The 20,814-nt window shown below is 40.3% G+C and overlaps 1 protein-coding gene across 1 annotated transcript; it reads left to right on the top strand.

Moving 5' to 3' along the window:
* The first annotated feature begins 189 nt into the window (after positions 1–189).
* On the top strand, positions 190–8,248 carry eefsec (eukaryotic elongation factor, selenocysteine-tRNA-specific). Its single transcript, XM_072683092.1, has 7 exons — positions 190–1,108; positions 3,224–3,431; positions 3,774–3,870; positions 4,391–4,555; positions 5,137–5,766; positions 7,054–7,210; positions 7,874–8,248. The coding sequence occupies exons 1-7, from the start codon at positions 793–795 to the stop codon at positions 8,053–8,055; spliced, it is 1,755 nt and encodes a 584-aa protein (XP_072539193.1). The 5' UTR covers positions 190–792; the 3' UTR covers positions 8,056–8,248.
* Positions 8,249–20,814: the final 12,566 nt, after the last annotated feature.

The raw sequence follows: 20,814 nt of genomic DNA, 5'->3' as shown, positions 1-20,814 counted from the left end.
AAGCCTGACATCTTTCTTGATCGCTATTGGTTAAGAGTATTCCGATCTGCTCGCTTATTGGACATCGCCGATGTCAACGCTCATTCTATCCGCCCCTTTTCCGCTTGTGTCCGAGTTTGAACGACCGTGGAGAAACAATAGCGATGTTCTGTGCGCTTCATTCTGTAGCTATATTTCACTCCGGATTAACTTCAGCGAGCCCAAACAATCGTTCAGAAGTAGTTAATGTATACATTTTCAAACGTACTAGAGCCAGAATTTGTCATTTTTTTTATTTTTACTTAAGCATAGCCCCTCAATATCTAGCCTCTGAATCCTTCGAGATGTTTCTGTATAAACCTGCAGTCTTGTTGATTTATGCGTAAACACAGTTATTCGGCTGTTATGTTATTTTATATTATGCTATTTATTTATGTTTTGACGTTTGTTGCAGGAGATCAGTAACAGCACACGGGTCTAACTCTCGTTTGGAACCCTGAGTCCCTGAATCATGTTTAGTAGGTGGTAGTGTTTTTTTGGCGACGCAGGAAGTGCATCTGTCAAATGATATGGCACACTTCTAGAGGGACTAGATCTGAGTTAATTCAGAGAGAAATGACTATTTTTTGCTGTCTGTAAAGTGCTTGGGTTAAGCTGTATCCGACTGTAAGATCTCAGTTTCTCTACTGTATAACTTTTGTGTGTGAAATTAGCTGAAAGTGCAACGTCATTCTTAGACCAAAGTCCACTAGTTCCCTACTGGTCTAGCCCTCTTCCTCTGCTTTGTTTGGGAGAGCTCTATAATTCCTACACATGGCAGATCCGACCGCTAATGTTGGGGACTGCCTCCCCCAAATCCTGAACTTCAATGTGGGTGTCCTGGGCCATGTGGACAGCGGGAAGACGTCTCTGGCCCGGGCTCTGAGCAGCACCGCATCCACCGCCGCATTCGACAAGAACCCCCAGTCCAAAGAGCGAGGCATCACCCTCGATCTGGGGTTCAGCGCCTTCACCGTCCCTTTACCGGAGCACCTCAGAGAGGCCTGCGGGGAGAGACCGTACCACAGCCTGCAGTTCACACTGGTGGACTGTCCGGGACATGCCTCTCTCATTCGGACCATAATTGGAGGTGAGCTGTGTGTGTGAGCTGTTCTGTCGGATGCTTTTATTTGGTTCTTTGCAGAGGAAGGTAGTAACTAACTACTGGAGAATGCACCATGATCTAAGACTCATATCGGCGTTGACAGTTGATATTTGATGAGAAATTTAAGTGACATTGGACTGTTGTGATAAAATGTCTGCAATTTATTAATATTACTGCCGTTGTAACTCTTTACAGATAAACGTTCATTTTTCTGTAATGCAAATTTCTATGGGAAATGCACACATATCAGCATCGATCCATATAGAGCCACATGCTAGTCAGATCTGCCCATGTGTTTAGCAAGAGCTTGAGCTACAGATCAGGAAAAATCAAGGAAAGAAAAGAAAGAAAGTACTACAGTTTCTAAGACCATGCAGTTCCAGTTAAGATCAGAAGGTGGCGGGATTGGTGCTTAAAATGAGCAGAGATCTTCTGTATGTAAATATGTGGGTTTCTAATAACACCACTGTAATACAATATCACAAAAAGCAATGACTGCAAAAGGACCATTTTTGCAGACCTAACCTGGGCCCCTTTAAAGTAAGAGATATCGTTACATACACCAAATATATGCCAAATATTGAGCAAGTCCTCCCCCTTTTCCGCCAAAACAGTCCTAACCTGTAAGGGCACAGACTCTACTAGACTTCTAAAGGCATGCTGTGGTATCTGGCACCAAGCTAGCAGTAGCAGATCCTTTATTCCTGAAAGTTGCAAAGTGAGGCCTTCAATAGATAGGACATGTTTGTTCAGCACATCTCACAGATATTTGAATGGATTGAGATCTGGAGAATTTGGAGGCCAAGTCAACACCTCAAACTTGTTACTGTGTTCCTTAAAGATTCTGCAACCATTTTGCAGTGTGGCAGGATGCATTATCCTCTTGAAAGAGGCCACTGCCATCAAGAAAAACTGTGACCATTAAGGGGTGGACTTGGTCAGCAACAATTGTTTATTTACATATCAAAATAACACCCACATGAATGGCAGGACCCAAAGATTTCTAGCAGAACATTGGCCAAAGCATCACACTGCCTCCGCAGGTTTGCCTTCTTCTCATTTCACGTCCTAAGAAAGTAACACATAGCACCCAGACAGCCACGTGATGCAAAAGAAAATGTGTTCATCAGACCAGACCACCTTCTTCCATTGTTCCATGGTTCAGTTCTGATGCTCACGTGCCCATTGTAGGTGCTTCTGGTGGGGGACACAGGTCAGCATGGTTCTGTCTGAACCAGTGTTAACTTTTTGAGCAGTTTGAGCTACAGTAGCTTATCTGTTAAATAGAACAACACAGGCCTTTCTACGTGCATCAGTGAGTCGTGGCCGCCCATGACAGTCACAGGTTGATAAATTCTGACCACTGCAGACCGGGAACATTCCACAAGAGCTGCTGGTTTAGAGATGCTGTGATCCAGTCATCTGGCCATCACAATTTGGCCCTTCTCAAAATGTTTGCTGATTATTTTATGCCATCCACTTCCAGGTGCCATTGTAATGTCATAATCAGTGTTATTTACATCACCTGACAGTGGTCATAATGTTAAAGGTGATCGGTGTTGATACTTCAGTCCTCTTGACAGGAGATACAAGTGGTCTTGACAGTGATTAACTGATTTAGCATGGGCTCTGCCCTGGTCTTCTGCACAGCTGTTTTAATGTTTAGAGGGGTTGTCAGACAGGCTGGTTTCCCTGTATCCATACTCACCCCGTTTCAGAGGCCCTGTGGTTGCGGAGGGGGTGCTTAGAGGGAAGTAGAATCTTCCGAGGTCTTACTTAACTAGCACTAAATGTATTTAGAGAAAGAGGGGAATGGAGGGAGGGGGAAGTGAGAGGAGAAGGTTAAGACCACTTACAAGGATGTAGTGTGTGTTTGGGGGGCACATGTGGTTGATTAAGGCGGAAGGCTGGTGTTTAAGGTTCCAGCTAAACTTCCTCCCTCCCCCTGAGGGAACGCTCAGTAAAGAATGTGTGCCAGGGAGAAAAAGGAAAGACATAACAACTCTATTTCTCTCTCCTTGTTTGTTTCCCTCTTTTTTTTGCTTATTCAATACATTTGATCTTGTCTTAAATATGTGTTTGTGTATGTGTATGTTTTAGGTGCTCAGATTATTGATCTGATGCTGTTAGTGGTGGACGTGGTAAAGGGCATGCAGACGCAGACTGCAGAATGTCTCCTCATTGGTCAGCTCACCTGCTCCCGTATGATTGTCATCCTCAATAAAACCGACCTGTTGCCTAGTGACAAGAAACAGAGTGCCATCGATAAAATGACCAAGAGGATGCACAAAACTTTGGAGAACACAAGGTGATGTTTTCACAAATTTTGCATTTTGTAACTGTGTTCTATGCAACAATGGTGGTCCGTTTAATACTTTTGGGGTGAGGTGGGGTGGCATGAGGTAGTTTCCAACCACTTTAGAGCAGCTGTTTTTAAACATTATTAGTGGTTATGCATTATTAATGCTGCAGTTGTGTATTCCAGATTTGTAGTATTTTGCCATATGGCTCACCCGTACCTGACTTCCACCTAAACTTTGCTATATGACAGTAAACAAATTCATAATGCTCAGGAACACTTCCATGCTGTTAGCATGATTTGCCTTATTAAATCTGCATGCTCATAGATGCACTGTTTTTGTTTGGTTAGGTTTAAAGGTTGCCCTGTCATTGCTGTGGCAGCAAAGCCAGGGGGACCGGACGCTCCAGACACAGAGGAAGGACATGGAATTACTGCGCTTATAGAGGTTAGGCTATTACATTTGTTTTGGTTTTGCTTGTCTGCATTTTATTATATTCCAGAATAGGGCTGGGCGGAATGGTTAAAATACCATATCACAATATTTAAAGACATTTTTCATGATGCACAATATTAATCACAATGCATTTAATCACAGACTAAATACATTAGTAGCAGCAGGTTCTTAAAACTACTACTATTCAGATACTGATTGTCCTGTACTGGGTACAGTGATTTTTATTCAACATCTGCTGCACTTCATTTAATTAAACCAGTCTACGTAAACTGTTTGATGAATCGTGCAGTTGTTTTTTAAGCGCTTACAATATTATTAGAAAAGCATATTGTGTATCACAATACGCTAAAATAACGCCATGCCCAGCTCTACTCCAAAATTCAGCTTCTTACTGCGCATATCTCAACTAACCTGAATCTGGTGTATTGGGACCTGGGCTGAATTGAACCTCAGAATAGACTATGTCACGTTATATATGTGTGTGTTTTGTCTGGTGTGTGTGTGTGTTCAGTTGCTGAAGGCTCAGGCATTCCTGCCTCATAGAGACCCTTCTGGCTCCCTTCTGATGGCTGTGGATCACTGTTTCTCCATCCGTGGCCAGGGAACAGTCATTACAGGCACCATTCTGCAGGGGGCGCTGCGGGTCAATGACACCCTCGAGATACCTGCACTTAAGGTACACAAGCACATGCTGCACATCTATATTACTTGCATCAAAGATTGCAGTTTGACTCATGTTTCAGATTTTTTTTGAAAAATTATCAACGTAATTTTTGAAAATTTGATAGATCTGTGTGAAATCATGTAGGGGTATGTGGACTTTTTAAACTCATTGTTTACTTTGGGAGGCTTAGTTACACCAGTGTGAGTAATTAGAAATTAATATTCCTAACTAATATTGGGAAGTAATTCTGTGACTTAAATACACATGCACAAATCAATTTAATCAATTGAAATCAGTTAAAATGACCTCCTCCTCAACTTCCCAACTCATCCTAAAAGTATGAAGCACCGTCATTCCAGGGAACACAGTTCCACTGCTCCACAGCTCAGTTCTCAGTTACTTCTGTACAGGAACCAGACAAGCTGTTTGTGTGCATTAGCACATCTGTGTCAGCAATGGATGCAACTAAAAGAACCCTAAGAAAAAGAATGCATTAATTGGGGTGTCCACAAACATTTGGACACATCAAGTATGTGCAATGTGTTTTTGTTTGTTGGCACTTAAACCTTTTCTTATGCGTTGTCCTTTTGTAGGTGACCCGGAAGGTGAAGTCAGTACAGATGTTCCGTAAGCCAGTTCCTAGTGCGATACAAGGAGATCGGGTTGGTGTGTGTGTGACACAGTTTGACCCAAAACTGCTGGAACGTGGTGTGGTGTGCACACCTGGCTCCTTACGAACTCTTCATGCTGCCATTATTTCTGTGCACAAGATCGAATACTACCGTGGTGCACTTGGCAGTCGTTCAAAGTTCCACATCACCGTTGGACATGGAACCGTCATGGCGCGTGTGTCGTTCTTCAGCAGGGCGTCTCACAGCGTCCAGTCTGGAGCCTCAGATGGAAGTCCTTCAGAGCAGGGAATGGACTCTTTCTCTTTTGACTGGGAGTTTCATCATCAGGAGGAGTTTTTGAGCACTCAGGGGGAAGCTGAGGGGCAGGTACCACAGCAGTGGGCTTTACTGGAGTTTGAGCAGCCGGTCACATGTCCACCACACTGTTTGGTGATTGGCTCCCGGCTGGACTCTGACATACACGCTAACACGTGTAGGCTTGCGTTTCATGGAAAGCTGTTGGAGGGCTTTGAAGACAAGAACTACACAGAGACTGCACTACCAAAGCTCAAGATTAGTAAAGACAAGCATAAAGAGGGAGCAGTGGAACGGGTAACAATCCTCTACCCAACACAGACACATACAACTGCTATGAAACATGACCTCTGGCTGAATTAAAGCAATGGTTTTCAACTGTGGTCCTGATGATCCACCAACTTGCACAGGTTCAAGTGGTTTATGCATTAACACACCTGATCCAGCTCATCAGGTAATGAGCATAGTCTCTCTGAGCTGGATCTGTTGTGTTGGGGCACTTTAATCTGTAAATCTTAATTTTTAATCTTAAAACAGGCAGGTGTTGAAAATCACTGCACTAAAAACATAGGTGTGTGAATAAGCAAGCTTACAGATTTGCTCTTATACTCAAATGCCAGTTAACCAAGCCTTTTCCGGTGTCTAATGTTTGTTTTTTTAGTTTTGTGCTGAAAGTTGACAATAATATAATAAACTGTAAATGTTAATACATATACATATACTTTCTATCAGTTACAATTACAATCAATAATGGTTCAAAACCAAAGAAGAAAAGTCTGACACCAATCATGCTTTGGCTAACTAACTACATTTGGGGTGAAAAAGAAAATATTGTGTAAATCTTTCCTTTAAAATCATTTGATATATTATGTTGGTTGAAAATAGTTGTCTACAGTTTGTAATTACTCAAAGTGTAGACGCCATAGTAACATATAATGTGCTAATAACACTTTAATGCCCTAAATTACTAAGGGTACACAGGTGATTTTTAAAAGAGTTCTTCACACTTACATATCTCTATTACAAATATGTTTCTTTATGGAACCAAAACTAGGTCTTGGAGTTACTCAAAGAAGTATTTGTAGTGCCTTTCTTTTAAACATTTTTGTCCTTTCAAACTGCCTTTAAGATGATAGAAATCCAGATGCTACAGTGGAGCTACAGTGGAGGAGCTGGACCCATTGACTGTATATATTATATATAATATATACCAGTCATTGATGGGAACATTTTGCCACTGTTGCTCTCACTGGACTTTGCTGAAAATTGGAAACTCTGTTCATGTGAACTCTGCATTCAGATGAAGATAATGATGTCACTAAGTTATTAAAAGTAATAGGTGCAATCTTATATTATTGACACATGTAATGCAGGTATATTGGAATGCACTGCTTTTTTAAATGAAAAAAAAAATTCAATTTTAAATTTAAGCAACTAATATGACAAATATAATTTATCATAATTAACTACACAATGCAGACTGCAAGTTGTAGGAAGTGACCTGCTTACATTGCCTCAGATTCTCTATGAAATGATCAGTTGTCTTTGCGGCTTTTTAACTGTAGTTTATTTTCCTGTGGTCAGGTGACGGACGACTACACTGTGATTGGCAGAAATCTGTTTAAGAAAGAGACCAACCTTCAGCTGTTTGTGGGATTAAAGGTCACACTTTCGTCAGGAGAAACGGGGACCATTGAAGGCGGCTTTGGACAGAGCGGCAAAATCAAGATTAGAGTGCCAGGTATGCAATACACTCAAATACGGGAAACACAAAGTCTAGAGATGCATCAACACATTACACTCTTTAGACATTTTTAATAAATATTCATCTTTTGAGATGCAGGGTATTAATTGTTCACCCTTGGCTGCAGTAACAGTGTCTGTTCCTCTAGGAAGGCTTTATGTTTGGTACTGCAGTGAGGATTTGATGTCATTTGGCCACAGGGCCTCACTATTAGTGGATGATTAGTTCTTGATCTTAAACAGCACTCTGATATATCCCAAAAGTATCGAATGGAGAACACAGTTCCACTTCTCCATGTCCCAGTGGAGGATTTTTTTTCCTTTTTAGATGACATTTGCCATTGGGTATGGTGACTTTAGCTCCATAGTGTCCCTTTATATTGCCAATGCTTTTCTAGAAGGGGTGTGTGGATACTTTTGGACATCTAGTATATTCAATACTTATATATTAATTACCTATATACTCATATAGATTAAATACTTTGGGCACTTCAGATTTAAACCATTTGCAAAGTACGCTTTAAAAATCATAAAAATTGTCCTAATTGTCCTGTCAGAGATCTGAGCTGTTTCAACTTGGTAATAAAAAACAGTTTTTGGTATTTTGCTAATAAATATATTTTTCTCTGTCTTTCTCTTCTTTCTCTTCTTTTCCCACCAGAGGGACTGAAAGAAGAAACGAAGCAGCTACTTTCCTCTTCATCCAAGAAAAAAGGAAAGGGTGGGACCAAAAATGAGCCGACCAAAGAGGAAGAAGCCAAGGCAGACTCTCAGCCAATCGCCATCCACCTGAACTTCAAAAGATATGTCTACGATCCCCATAAAAAGATGGTGCAGTCCTGATTCTAACAACACTAACTATTCTTGAGAGCTTGAGTGAGTTCTGGTTGGCCAGGTGAGGTACTGAATGTGTGGTTGTGAGAGGTTGCAGGAGCTCTGTGCGTGTCATCCCCTGGTTTGTATTCTATTACTTTGCACGATCTTCCTGTAATAAAATACTCAACACTGGAAATAAAGACCTCTGCTTGTGAAACAATCCCTAAACATAGATGTCCTTTTTCATTCCAGTCCCCTGATGCATGGAAAGGAAAATGGAATGCTTTCACTTTGGTTCTGCTTTCTGGGTGCAGCCTGAGACATCTTCAGCAGAGAGACATTCTCTAGCCATGTTTTAGACATAGTTCATTTATTGTGTTTAGGCACCCCTTCTAATGAATGTATTCAGCTCATTTAAATGGCACCCTTTACTGACACAGCTAGTCTAGTCGCTGTAGACAAGTATTTCCAATAGAATAGGACTCTCTGGAGCAGATAACCATGAACCTATTGGCACCACGGGCTAGAGGGGTATAAAGGGGTATAAAGGTATAAAGTGTTCCCCAGAATGATTGTGCTCCACCCAATACTTCTGGGAGGAGTTGGGGAGTGGAAAATGAGGTGGGGTAATTATCATATCATCAACTTCCTGACTTCACCAATGCTCTTGTCACTGAATGCAACCAAAACCTCACAGCAATGCTCCAAAATCTTGTAGAAAGTCTTCCCTGTACAGTTACTCCAACAAAAGCAGGATAGGAACTCTTTTTCTAATACCCTTGACTTTGGGAATAATCAATACTCGAGCAGGTATCCCAATACTTGTGTCCATTTAGCTACTGTTTTCCCATTTATGTCACATAGTGTTAGTGTTACAAACCAGGTAAGCAGGTAAAATAAAATAATAATAATAATATATATATATATATATATATATATATTCAATTCAGAGTCAAAAAATATTTTTATTCAGGTTTAGAAAGACTTTTTATTTAGTCAGAATTTCATTCGCTAAGTGTTGCTAGAATCACAATGCTCTGTGTGAGGCCCCTCGGTCAGAGGTCCATGCAGTTAGAATGCTAGCTAACTCCACAGCAAAGAAGAATATCTTGCCTAATTACATTTGAAGCACACTATACTGTACAATTTACAGTAGATTTACAGAGATTGAGTGGCTCCTTTTCCATTACTCAGCCTTGAACCTGTTTGTGCTGGTTTATGTTGTCAGCATCAGTCAAGCCATAGCTTCCTGTGTCATGTTAACATGTTTGGTAGCATTTAACTCTGTAGTTTGGGATATTTTACATAAATTGCCTCTAGGATGAATCCCACAACCGCTATGACATTTTCATCCTCACACTCTTTTCATTGTTCTCCATGTTGCTTGACTAGTTTGCATAGCTATTCCTGCCTTTGTATTCCAACTTGGAGCAACCTTCAGGCAAATGACCTTAAAAACACAGACACACGTGTGTACATGGCAACTGTCTTTAAACTTCCGTGTTTGTCTTTTACAGACTTGGGTAGAAACAAAGCACTTATTGACTAAGTGAGAACTGCCTACAGTGTGTATATATATATGTATACATATATGCAAACATAAGAAACTCCTGCCTGTGGCTCATTCATGCTTTGACTATCAAACTATCTGTCAGAGTTAGATTTACTTTTTGCTGGAGCTTACAATAACTGCTCTGTGCATCTGTTCAAATAATGCTGTGAGCAACAAGTGCAAATTTGACATCCTGGATTCCCCACCTGCAAAATGTACTGCTCTTACTACAAATAATAGTAATGTTTTATTTTCTAAGTTCAATACAGTACCATGCGAATAACCAATGATTTTTATTCTGAGTAATTTAAGGTCCTTTTTTTTATAAAAGGGTGTGGGACAGAGTGACAGTGGTTGTTTGAGTCTTATCTGGCTTTCATGTGGGTTCACAGAAGGCACATGTTTCTTATTTCTTTACTATATATAAATATATTTCTATAAACATAGATGTATATGCTATAAGTGCAAGTATTATAGAATTTAAATGATGTAAAATATAAAAAATATTTTATTACATCATTTATTTTGGTATCTTCTTCAGTCACCTCCCTTCCCCCACTCACCTCTCATCCACATGATTCTCATTCTAGTCATCACATTTTTAATAGTGACATGTAAATTAGAAGGGATTGGAGCAGAGTTGAATCTCTTGCATTAATTACAACAGGAAAAGGAGACTAAACACTGCAGGGCATCACAACTGTGTGTATATGTGTGTGTATGTGTGTGTGTGTGGCCTTTTTGTAAAGAAATACTTTTGTTGGATGATTATACCATGACCAGTCTTACATACTTGCATACTCTGAGGGCTGAGAGCGCTCGGTGTTTCTGCCAATTTCCTGTCAGTCTTTACAACTGTTACACTGTTACAGACTGCACTACAATAACTGTGAGTGCTGTACAGCTCCCACTGGACTGATCTCTCTCGCTCTCTCTCTCTCTCTCTCTCTCTCTCTCTCTCTCTCTCTCTCTCTCTCTCTCTCTCTCTCTCTCTCTCTCTCTCTCTCTCTCTCTCTCTCTCTCTCTCTCTCTCTCTCTCTCTCTCTCTCTCTCTCTCTCTGTGTCTTACTCACTTTTACACACACTTTCTATCACTCATATTCTCTTCTACTCTCACTAACTGTCCATGCTCTCTCTCTCACTCTCACACACATTTTATTCTTCATTTTGCATTCTGCAACTGTCTCTCTCTCTCTCTCTCTCTCTCTCTCTGTCTGTCAGATAGGGATCTCTGTCAGATTCTGTTTAGATGGAGTTGTTTTGTGGTATGTGTGTCGGCCTTTGATACGACAGCTTGAGTCTGTTAACCTCTGTAATCGGGGTCCTTCATCAAAGGGGATCTGCACGGAGTGCCTTTTTAAAATTCATAAAGGAGTAGAAAGAGGGGGGGGGGGGGGGGGGGTGAATGAGGGAAAAGGTCCAGTGAGGGAATGAAAACAGAACATGTCCTATGAGAAAAAGGCTGCTGATTGGCTCCTACCTTACCCCTGACCCCTGGTTGACTCTTACATAAAACTTGAGTGAGGTAGGGTCCCATTCTCTGTATGGGCCGTCATTAACATTAGCGGTATCAGCTCCATCAAGGCTGTTTTTTTTGTGTGTGGGTGTGTGTGTGTGTGTGTGTGTGTGTGTGTGTGTGTGTGTGTGTGTGTGTGTGTGTGAGAGAGAGAGAGAGAGAGAGAGAGAGAGAGAGAGAGAGATGTAATTATTGTTTGATTAGAGAGAATGTAGTTGCTGTAGGCTCAGCACTTAAAGCTGCAGGTATATAGTTTCTCTTTCTGTGGTGGGTAAAGTACACAAAGGCTGTACTTTAGTATCAGGAAAAGGTTTGTTCTCAGAGTAAAAATTGATTAGTTAAGAGATTTGGCTTTTTCTTGTGAGGGAGGGCACCAAATAAAAAAATAATGTCTGAAGCATTGCTGTGATAGGGGGAGTCCTAGTGAGTGGGTGGGTTTATTGGCTAATCTAAAATTGTGGAGAAATTGTTTACAAAAAAAATCATAATCCACCAGCTCTCTTAGCACACAAGTGTGTTTGGTGCTCTTCTTTTTGATTAAAAAAACTGCACTTAGTAAACTACTGTACAAATCTATCAGAAACCTTCTATGAGTATTTACAACTAGGTAAATTGAACAGGTACTCTCAGCATTTATTCATGTTCTTATCTGCTTCTGCCTTCTGGTCAGGGTCACAGTAGGTCTGGAGCCTACCCGGAATCACTGGGCACAAGGTAGTAATACTTCCTGAACAGGGCACCAGTCAACTGCAAGCCCACACAAGCCCATTCAGGCACACCTAGGGGCAATTTGGCATAGCCAGTTCACCTACTGTGTGTTTTTGGGTAAAATCCCACGCAGACACAGGGAGAACACAGCTCAGACACAACAAACGCCTCACAGACAGAGACCGAAATCCCTGAAACTGCAACCCTTCGCCCCTGTATCAGTATCAATGGGTATCGATATTGGATCGATTTCAGCAGAAAATGCTGTATCAGATCCTGAAGGGGTAAAAAGAATTTAGTTCGATAATTAAAAATTCGATAAGAAAATCATCATACCATCTCTACACCCAGCAAGTAGTTGAGGACTAGCTGACGAGCTGAATCAGATTTCAAAGCTTTAGAAAATGAAATTATAGCGTACTTTTCATTCATATGCACATTCATAGCCCGATCATGTCAAAGATATTTACATGTGATCATTTTGCTGTGCATAAGGCGCTGTTTTCTGGGGGAGGGGGCCGCATTGTCTGATTGCCTGAAAGGTGGCTCCTTCTCACACACATGAGCGGTTTTGAGGGAAAATATAATCCCAGTTCAAAGGAAAAGATTCCACAGATTATCTTAATTTATGGAGAAATATAGAAATATGATTTATGTCTGTCTTTGTGTTTCTTTTTTCGGATGGCAGTTTAGTGTTCGACAGTTTCTGCATGTTCACACACTTTTATTTACTTCCTTATTTCCCCCCAGAGCAATTTAAACCACTGCAAATCTAGACATAATAAGAGATATGATAAATATCTAATTCATATCAATTTTGTAGTCAGATTGCAAGCCTCTTTTGGAACTTCCCAAATTAATGTACATTATAGTGTAAAAACATCCACATGTAGTGTGGGAAATAAAAACTGTGAAGTGCAGTTGTGGTGTGTGTACCTGTTTATTGAAGTCATCTGCCTGTGTTACATGATATGATCAATATAGAACAATGTGTGCAAAGAGCTTATGTCTGTTTTGGTTTAGTTTATAGTATGAACATGAAACAAAAACATTTTACAAAACCCAGCCAGTAAAAAAATCTCAATGGTTCCTTATGAAATCCCCCTTCTCACATAACCAGTCCCCGTGTGCTGGACAGAAGTCATCCATTGCTCTTTTCAGACTGACAACTTGCCACTTTCAATGAATCAGTCAGTTTCTCAATGACGCAACAATGTCAATGAATCAATCTATGGATCAGTTTGCCAATTCGAAACAGCTCTACTTCAGTCATTAAATCATTAAGCCTCTGTTGACTGCTCAGGGTGCACTCTACCTGGCCTCTGTGTGGTTGTTCTGAACAAATGCACTTAAGCCATCAAATGTTTGGGGACACTTCTTTTTTCAAACCACAATATTCTCTTTTTCAGTTTCCAATAGGTCAACACGATCCCTAGGTTTATTCTGAGGGAAAACATCATTGTGACAGTACTAACTTGGGAATAAAGCCATTGTATCCCCTTATTGTGATATAAGCACTCATCAGCTGAAGTATGAACTATGGCAGATGCTCTTTTCCAGAGTGACATATAGATGTATGTTACATCTACTTATATATGTCAGAGGCAGATGAATGTAGTGTGTAGTGTCCTGTCAAAGGTTTTGTTCCTTATAGTGTAGTGAGTTTTTTCTTTTTTTTTTTGCTCAGACAGGGAATTAAACCCCAGATGTTTCTCTTTTTCCAGTTGTTTGCTGTACATTCTAAATAATCAGGCACTTACCTCAAATGTTCTACAGTTTCTACAGCGCAATACCTAGAACAAAATTAAAATAAAAATATTTATAGTACTCAACCAGCAGGTGCAAAATTATTAATTATTTATTCAATGCCAGGCGTGGGCTAGAGGGGTATGAGCTGTGGTGCAGCAGAAGTGTGTTCTCTAAAGCGATGGGGCTCCATCCAATACTTTTAGAGTTGGGGTTGAGATGGACTGACCTTACTAATGGGCAGTTGAGACAGTAGAGTTACTCCAACAAAACCAGGATACACATTTTTTAAATATTTTGATTTCAGAAGAAACAATGAATGAGCAGGTGTCTCAATACTTTTGTCCATATAATGTATGTATCTCACTGCACACACATGTGCATGTATACACACACGCATCTAATGTTTCCTTCCTTTAAGCGCAGGTTTTGTTGTCTAGGTAGATTTAATGGGTAATAAACACTCTTATTTCATAAAGCTTTAGCCTCACAAAACCACAGTCGTGTAACCCTAATTCACCAGAGAGTTCAGAGAGCCTTTGTTCCAGTCTATTCTCTCTATCCCCGTCCCTTTCTGCAACATTCTCTCCATGTCAAACTTTGTTCATTCACACCTGGTCTTTACATTTCCTTTGTCCTGGTCTTTACATTCACGCAGCCTTTAGACGTTTTGGTTCATTCTCTTTGTTCTTTGTTTTCTTTCCAGGTCAGTTAGTGTTCTGAGCATCAGCATCCCAATGCTGCATCGAAGATACACAGGTGTGGCAATCAGTGTGTGGGTGTGGATGTATGTATTATTGGAGTTCAGTTCATTTTTTCGAAGACTGACACCTGACAGATTTCAAATGTGAAAAAAACATCCATAGATGCCTTGTGCTGCTGGTAAGAGCATCTTTTGTGTGTATCCATGGTGGCTCTGTGTGGTGGTTCATCTAGAAATAAGAAGGTCACTGGTTCAAATCCCAGCTTCAGACTGTAGACTGATTTTTTTCTAATGAAGGTTTTCAGCTACTTAAGGTTGCACCCTTTGTTGACACAGATGTGCAAATGCACACACAGCTTACAGCTTCCCATCTAGTCCATGTAGAGACATATTACAAACAGAATAGGACTCTCTGGAGCAGATTTACATTTACATTTATGGCATTTAGCTGACGCTCTTATCCAGAGCGACTGACAAGGTCACACGTATTACAGATGTGGGCCAATGTAGTGTTAGGAGTCTTGCCCAAGGACTCTTATTGGTGTAGCGCAGCATAGTCACCCAGACTGGGAATCGAACCCCAGTCTCCTACATGGTGTGGTAGCTCACTGACAGCTAGTGGTGTTATCTGTTGCGCCACACCACCAGATAAACATGTCTACCTACAGCCACCATGCCTGTTGCCAGCTATAGTCGATGGGTTATACCCCTATAAAGCTGTGAAGGAGAGGAACTGTATTCTCTGGAATGATGGTGCTTCATCCAATATTTTTGGCATTAGATGGGGTGGAGATTTCTCAATGTTTTGACCTTACCTCCTCTTATGTCGCCGAATGCAATCAAACAAAGACACTATATAAATATCCTTGATTTCAGAAGAAACAGGGAATGTGCAGGTGTCCCAATACTTTTGTCCATATAGTGTATATGCAGGCCATAAAAAAACTTTTCTTTGCCATACGAGTATTTTACCATCATCAACATTTTTAACAGTATTATTTTAGACAATAAATAAAATGACTAGATTCATCGTAGACATTGCGAACCCTGGTTCCCATCATAACCACTGTAAATAAATGTATGCCAGTACGTTTCTCAACAATGAACCAAATCATTTTACTTTGTCTACATCTCAGCCACTGAATCATGCAGTAATTTTGAATATAGTAGTACCTCCCTGTTAACTCCGGCACTTATCATGCCCACCTGATTTAGATTGATTTCACTGTAAAATAATCTTGGAGCTCACTTTCATTCTTGTGGTCTGTAGTGCTGTATGCAGTACAGACCCTGTACAGAACAGCAGGGTCAGAGTGTAACATGCACGCGCACACACACACACACATTCTCAAGCTTGTCAATCTAATAACACAGTGAGCTAAAAGCCTGCTGTATCCGTTAGTAATGAGACTAACAGCATTAGTGGGCTTTCTGTCTTATCTCTAAACGATAAACAGAGCGATCTATTCAATTACAGCTATTCAATTAGAGCCCTTCTCTAAACAAACAATTATCAGAGTGTAAGAGCTGGACACTTATGGAGAGAGATACTTCGTCTATGTGGGTGTCTGTATGTGTCAGAGACAAATTATATGCTATACGCCATATGTTTGTGGACACCCCTTGAAATAAATGCATTCAGCTACTTTATGTTACACCCATTGCTGATACATAGATAAAAATAATGGCACCAGTGGACAGAAGCTCTTTTTGACTCATAAAATATGTACAAATAAAATGTCATGAGCTACACTTTTTTATAATGAGATCTTGTTCCCATTCTTTTATTCATTAATTCATCTTATTTGCTTCTTCCTAGCCAGACTCATGGTTGGTCCACAGCATATATGGAATCCCAGACAACCATGAAAATGCTCTAACTTCTAAGACTGAACTTAGGAGATGTGGAAATCAGATTTCTGCAGAAGAATGTGATACTCCTGAAAAAGAATGGCAGCTGTAATAAAGGCACGGGATGGACACTCTAAGTACTGAACAAGGGTGTTTAGTTGTTGAGGCCTGTGTAATTTTCTGCTGAGTATGTTTTCTGGGAGTAAAAAGGCATGATGTATATGGAATCTGTTCTAAAGAGTGTGTATGTGCTTAATGACCTGTATTAGTCAGATAATATCAGCACATTATTGTAATAGAGTGGAAAGTGAGAAACCAGATACACCCATAAGCAACTTCTCCCGTGCGTTCACTCTCTTGCTCACTCTCTCTGCCACCAACAACCTCAGCAGAAGAGTTGTTAAAAAAAACAACTAGGCCATATTTTACTCAAGCGGTTACAATAGCGTTAGGTTTCACCAAAGGGATCCACACACACACACACAGACAGTGGAGTATAGTGACTATACAGAGTGTATATAGGGAATTTGGCGGTTGCACTATGTACTCTAACCAGGTCTTTATCTAAAGCAACAAGACCTGCCTGTCACTCAATACAGCCCTCGGGTCACTGCAGTGATGGCAGTCCATTCTACTCATAAGCCTGTAGAATTTTCTTCTCAATGCTGGGTGCTCTATACCCCTCTAGCCCATTCCTGACATTAGGCATGGTGCCAATTGATTCATGTTTACCTTTTCCAGAGAGTCCTATTGTATTGGCAATATTTCTTTACAGGGACTAGACACGCTGTGCGTGTGCATTTGCACATCTACAGTGGGTGCAACCTCAAGTAGCTGAATGCATTCATTAGAAGGGGTGTCCACAAACATTTGGACCCATATACTATATATGCTGTTGTAGAATAAAATAACAATTGTAGATATGACAAGTGGCCTTGTTAATTGCTTATGTACCTGTGTGTGTGTGTGTGTGTGTGCATGTGTGTGTGTGTTTGAATATCTTCCTGCTACTCTCTGGTTTTGTCTTATTTCCTCCCCCTCCACACATTTTGCAAATATTTGTCTGTCAGCCAGCTTATCTTAAATCAGGGGCTTGCCCTCCCCCTCTGCTCCATTTTTTTCTTTTCTGCTTCTCTGCAGCTGTGTGTTTTAATACACTTATACACTTTATTACACTGTTAATACATGTATGTAATATGTTACTAGGTTGTGAAACATACATTAATTCTCATACATAGTTTTAGGATAAAATAGATAATTTATTCAGATAAATATATTTTATTTGTGTGTGTGAATCCACACTCTGCACAACTTTAGCCCTGGGGAATTAACTCCCAAACACATGGCAGTTAGTCTGCTTAGAGAGATTGACTGATCTATCTTAATACTGTACCGTAGTTTTTACTTTTTGTTACGTAATGAATGCATGTAACTGAGTGAAGCTGAATCAGCTGTGTTTTCTTCGAATATAGCAAAAGTTGTCAGATTTACTTTTTTGTTTGCATATTGTTTTACTATACTACCGTCCCCTGCGCATGTATCTTCCTTAAACTTTTTAGTTAACTAGGGCTGGGTGTGTGAACGAAAATGTGTATCACGGTATTTTACTAGCAACACATTACTGCTAAGCATTTGTGCTGTTTGTGATGTGTCTAAATTACACAGCTCTAAATTTTGGCCTGTGCTTTTTTGTTGTATAATGGTATTAGGGTATGTAAGAAACACAGACTATAGGATGCATCTTAAACAGTTTACCAAATGAACCAGCATAATGCCTAGCAGTACATTAAACAATACTAAACTGAAGAAGCAATGCTTAAAAATGATTAGTTCAGTTGGCCAATTTTTATTCCAAGTCAGCATTTCTTTCATTGATTTTGGCAGATCTATGTTGTGGCTGTGAATCCTTAATAGATTTCATGTGATTGAAGTGGGCAACTAATTTTTTATTTTGGAGTTTAGTCCATTACTGAGCAAATAACCTTGTTTATGATACAACAAAAATGTGTGAAATGTACAATTGTGTTTCAGTGTATCACAAAAAGCATATTGCCCAGCCTGAATCCTTGGTATATATTTTTCACTCAACCCCATGTTCACAGACCCCATTATTAACTGTGCAGAATACTAAGTAAAGTTGAACTGAAGTGAGGCAGGGCAGTGAGGGGGGCAGTGAATAGTCCAACAAATACTGACAGGGTGAAATTTGAACACTATCCAGAAATCAAGTGAACAGTGCACTAATATGTATGTGTAAACGGTGACCTCCCTCCTGCCTCCGGCCTACTTTCTTCCTTCTAACATTTCCCTCAGGACAAAACCACCAGAACAAGGGAAAGAAAAGAAGGAGTGAAGGGAAGAAGGAGGAGAAGGAAGGTGACAGAGAGAGATAGCATATCTGTCACCCTGTCCCAAAAGACTTGCAACAGAATACACACATGAACACCCACATTCTCTCGTTCTCCCACACCACACACACACACACACAGACAACCACAGACGTTCACCTCATCACACCACACAAACTGTCCCTGGGGAGGGGAACTGAGCGTTTACAGTTGGCGTTTGCTGTTTGAAAGGAGTGATTGTTTGGAAACAGAGCTATGAATTCATTTACCAGCCCAACAGGAAGATAAAGGAAAGAAGAGAGAAAGCGAAAGAAAGGGAGAAGAAAGCAAGTGAATGTACTCCGAGATGGGAGGGTTTGTGTGTCCCAGTTTTCAGTCAGGCATAAGTAAACATACACCTTTCGGGGCAGACCTTGTAAACACGGTAGACCTTTCGAGGCTTAGACTACACAAAACCTCTGAAGGGGTCCTGCGGTATCTGGCACCAGGATATTAGCAGCAGATTCCTTAAGTCCTGTAAGTTCTGAGATGGGGCCTTCATCGCTGGATCGCTTCAACGAGGTGCCCATGACCCTGTTGCTGGTCTTTCCTTAAAACACTTTTGGTAGGTACTGACCACTGCATACCGGGAACACCCCACAAGACCTGCATGATGTTTTGGAGATGTTCTGACCCAGTCGTCTAGGCATCACAATTTGGCCCTAGTCAAAGTGGCTCCGATCCTTATGCTTTTTTCCTGATTTTAACACATCGCCTCCAAGAACTGGCCGTTCACTTGCTGCCCAGTATGTTAGGATAATAGGATAACTGACAGGGACCCAAAAAATGTATTCAATGAGTATTTTGGCAGAATTATTAGAGTTGTGGGGCCCAGTCTAATATCTTTTAATTGGACCCAAAATCCCTGACTGTGCCCCTGAATCCAGTATCAACAACATAATATTCTCCCAAAGTTGCCATCATGTTTTAACATTCTCCAGCTTTGACAGGGCTTTCACTGGTGGTCTGAGTGTATGTACATTTTGGGGACATCTTGGGATTTTAATATTGGCCCAAATTAATTTGGTTATGCCAGATTTTCTTTTGATGGAGGATACAACCTCAACCTTTTTGTCGGTTCCATGTGCTGACCTCACTGTGTATGTTGTACTTAGTTGAATATAATAAGCTGGCCCAGTGTGGAGCTGCAATTGGCTGCCAGGAGTATTGCTTTAGGCTTGATTTTCAAGCAAACATATCAAATTTCTCCAATTTCCAATTGCACAAAAGTTTGAGCACATTGTTCTATAGCTGTGTTTCTCACACTGATTCTCAGAAACCCCGGCAGTTCATATTTTTTCCTCAAAGATCTGCTTTGTCTTGGCGGGGCTCCCTGAGGACTAGTTTAAAAACCACTCCTCTAGAGGCCTTTGCTTTGGCTCAGAGCACCTGTACCACCAAAGATCAGAAAAATCTACCATATCCTGTATGCTGTTGGGATAAAATGTTGCATTTATTTATTTTAAATGTATTTTTTTTAAATGTTATACATAACTTGAAACACCAACTGGCCTTTATCGTGTGTGAAAGAGTGACAGACTATCTATCCACAAGATCAAGGCACTGCTCATGTAGACATGGTTTAGCAAGGTTTGGCGAGGTCTGCATGGACTTTATCATCTCACTCACATTTTTGTATTGTATAGCTTGATGCCATATTTACCTTTTTTCTCTTAATTCAGTTATACTGTTGTTTTTATTTGTGTTTTGCTTTTTATTGTTATTATCCGGTGTCGACCAGGGGAGGATGGGTTCCCCTTTTGAGTCTTGGTTCCCCTCAAGGTTTCTTCCTCTCGACCCGAGGGAGTTTTTTTTCCTTACCACTGTTGCCACTAGCTTGCTCTAAAGAGGCTTTGTGACATTGTATATACATTTTGATTGAGGTTAGATATTGTATGTATATGATGTAGATTAAGTAATTTGGCCTCCCCAGCCAATAGACAGAACACTCCATATAATCTACACTATCTTCCTTCTGGGTAATGATTATAGTGTTTCTGTAGTGTTTTTTTTTTATTTGCAGTATTGATAAGTAATTTCAGTTGACTGCAACAGTGTACAGTTTTATATTATCACAGTGCAAAACTAGCGTTTTTTGCTTAGGTCGTTGCTTTTGATAGAAAGAAAGATACAATTTGGTGAATTTATTTTGGAAATTGGGTTTAAGGTTTTGAAATAAAGCCTACAATTAAGATACTGTGTATTATATAGAGAGATATAAGAATATACATAAATTGTATACTCTGACTTCAGATGGCGTATTTCATATTAACTTTACATATAAACCTAATGCATCCTTACCACGTAGTGAAAAAACACTTGA

The sequence above is a fragment of the Salminus brasiliensis genome, chromosome 7 (genome assembly GCF_030463535.1).
Source record: "Salminus brasiliensis chromosome 7, fSalBra1.hap2, whole genome shotgun sequence".
NCBI classification, from domain to species: Eukaryota; Metazoa; Chordata; class Actinopteri; order Characiformes; family Bryconidae; genus Salminus; species Salminus brasiliensis.
This window is presented reverse-complemented; position numbering and strand designations above follow the sequence as displayed.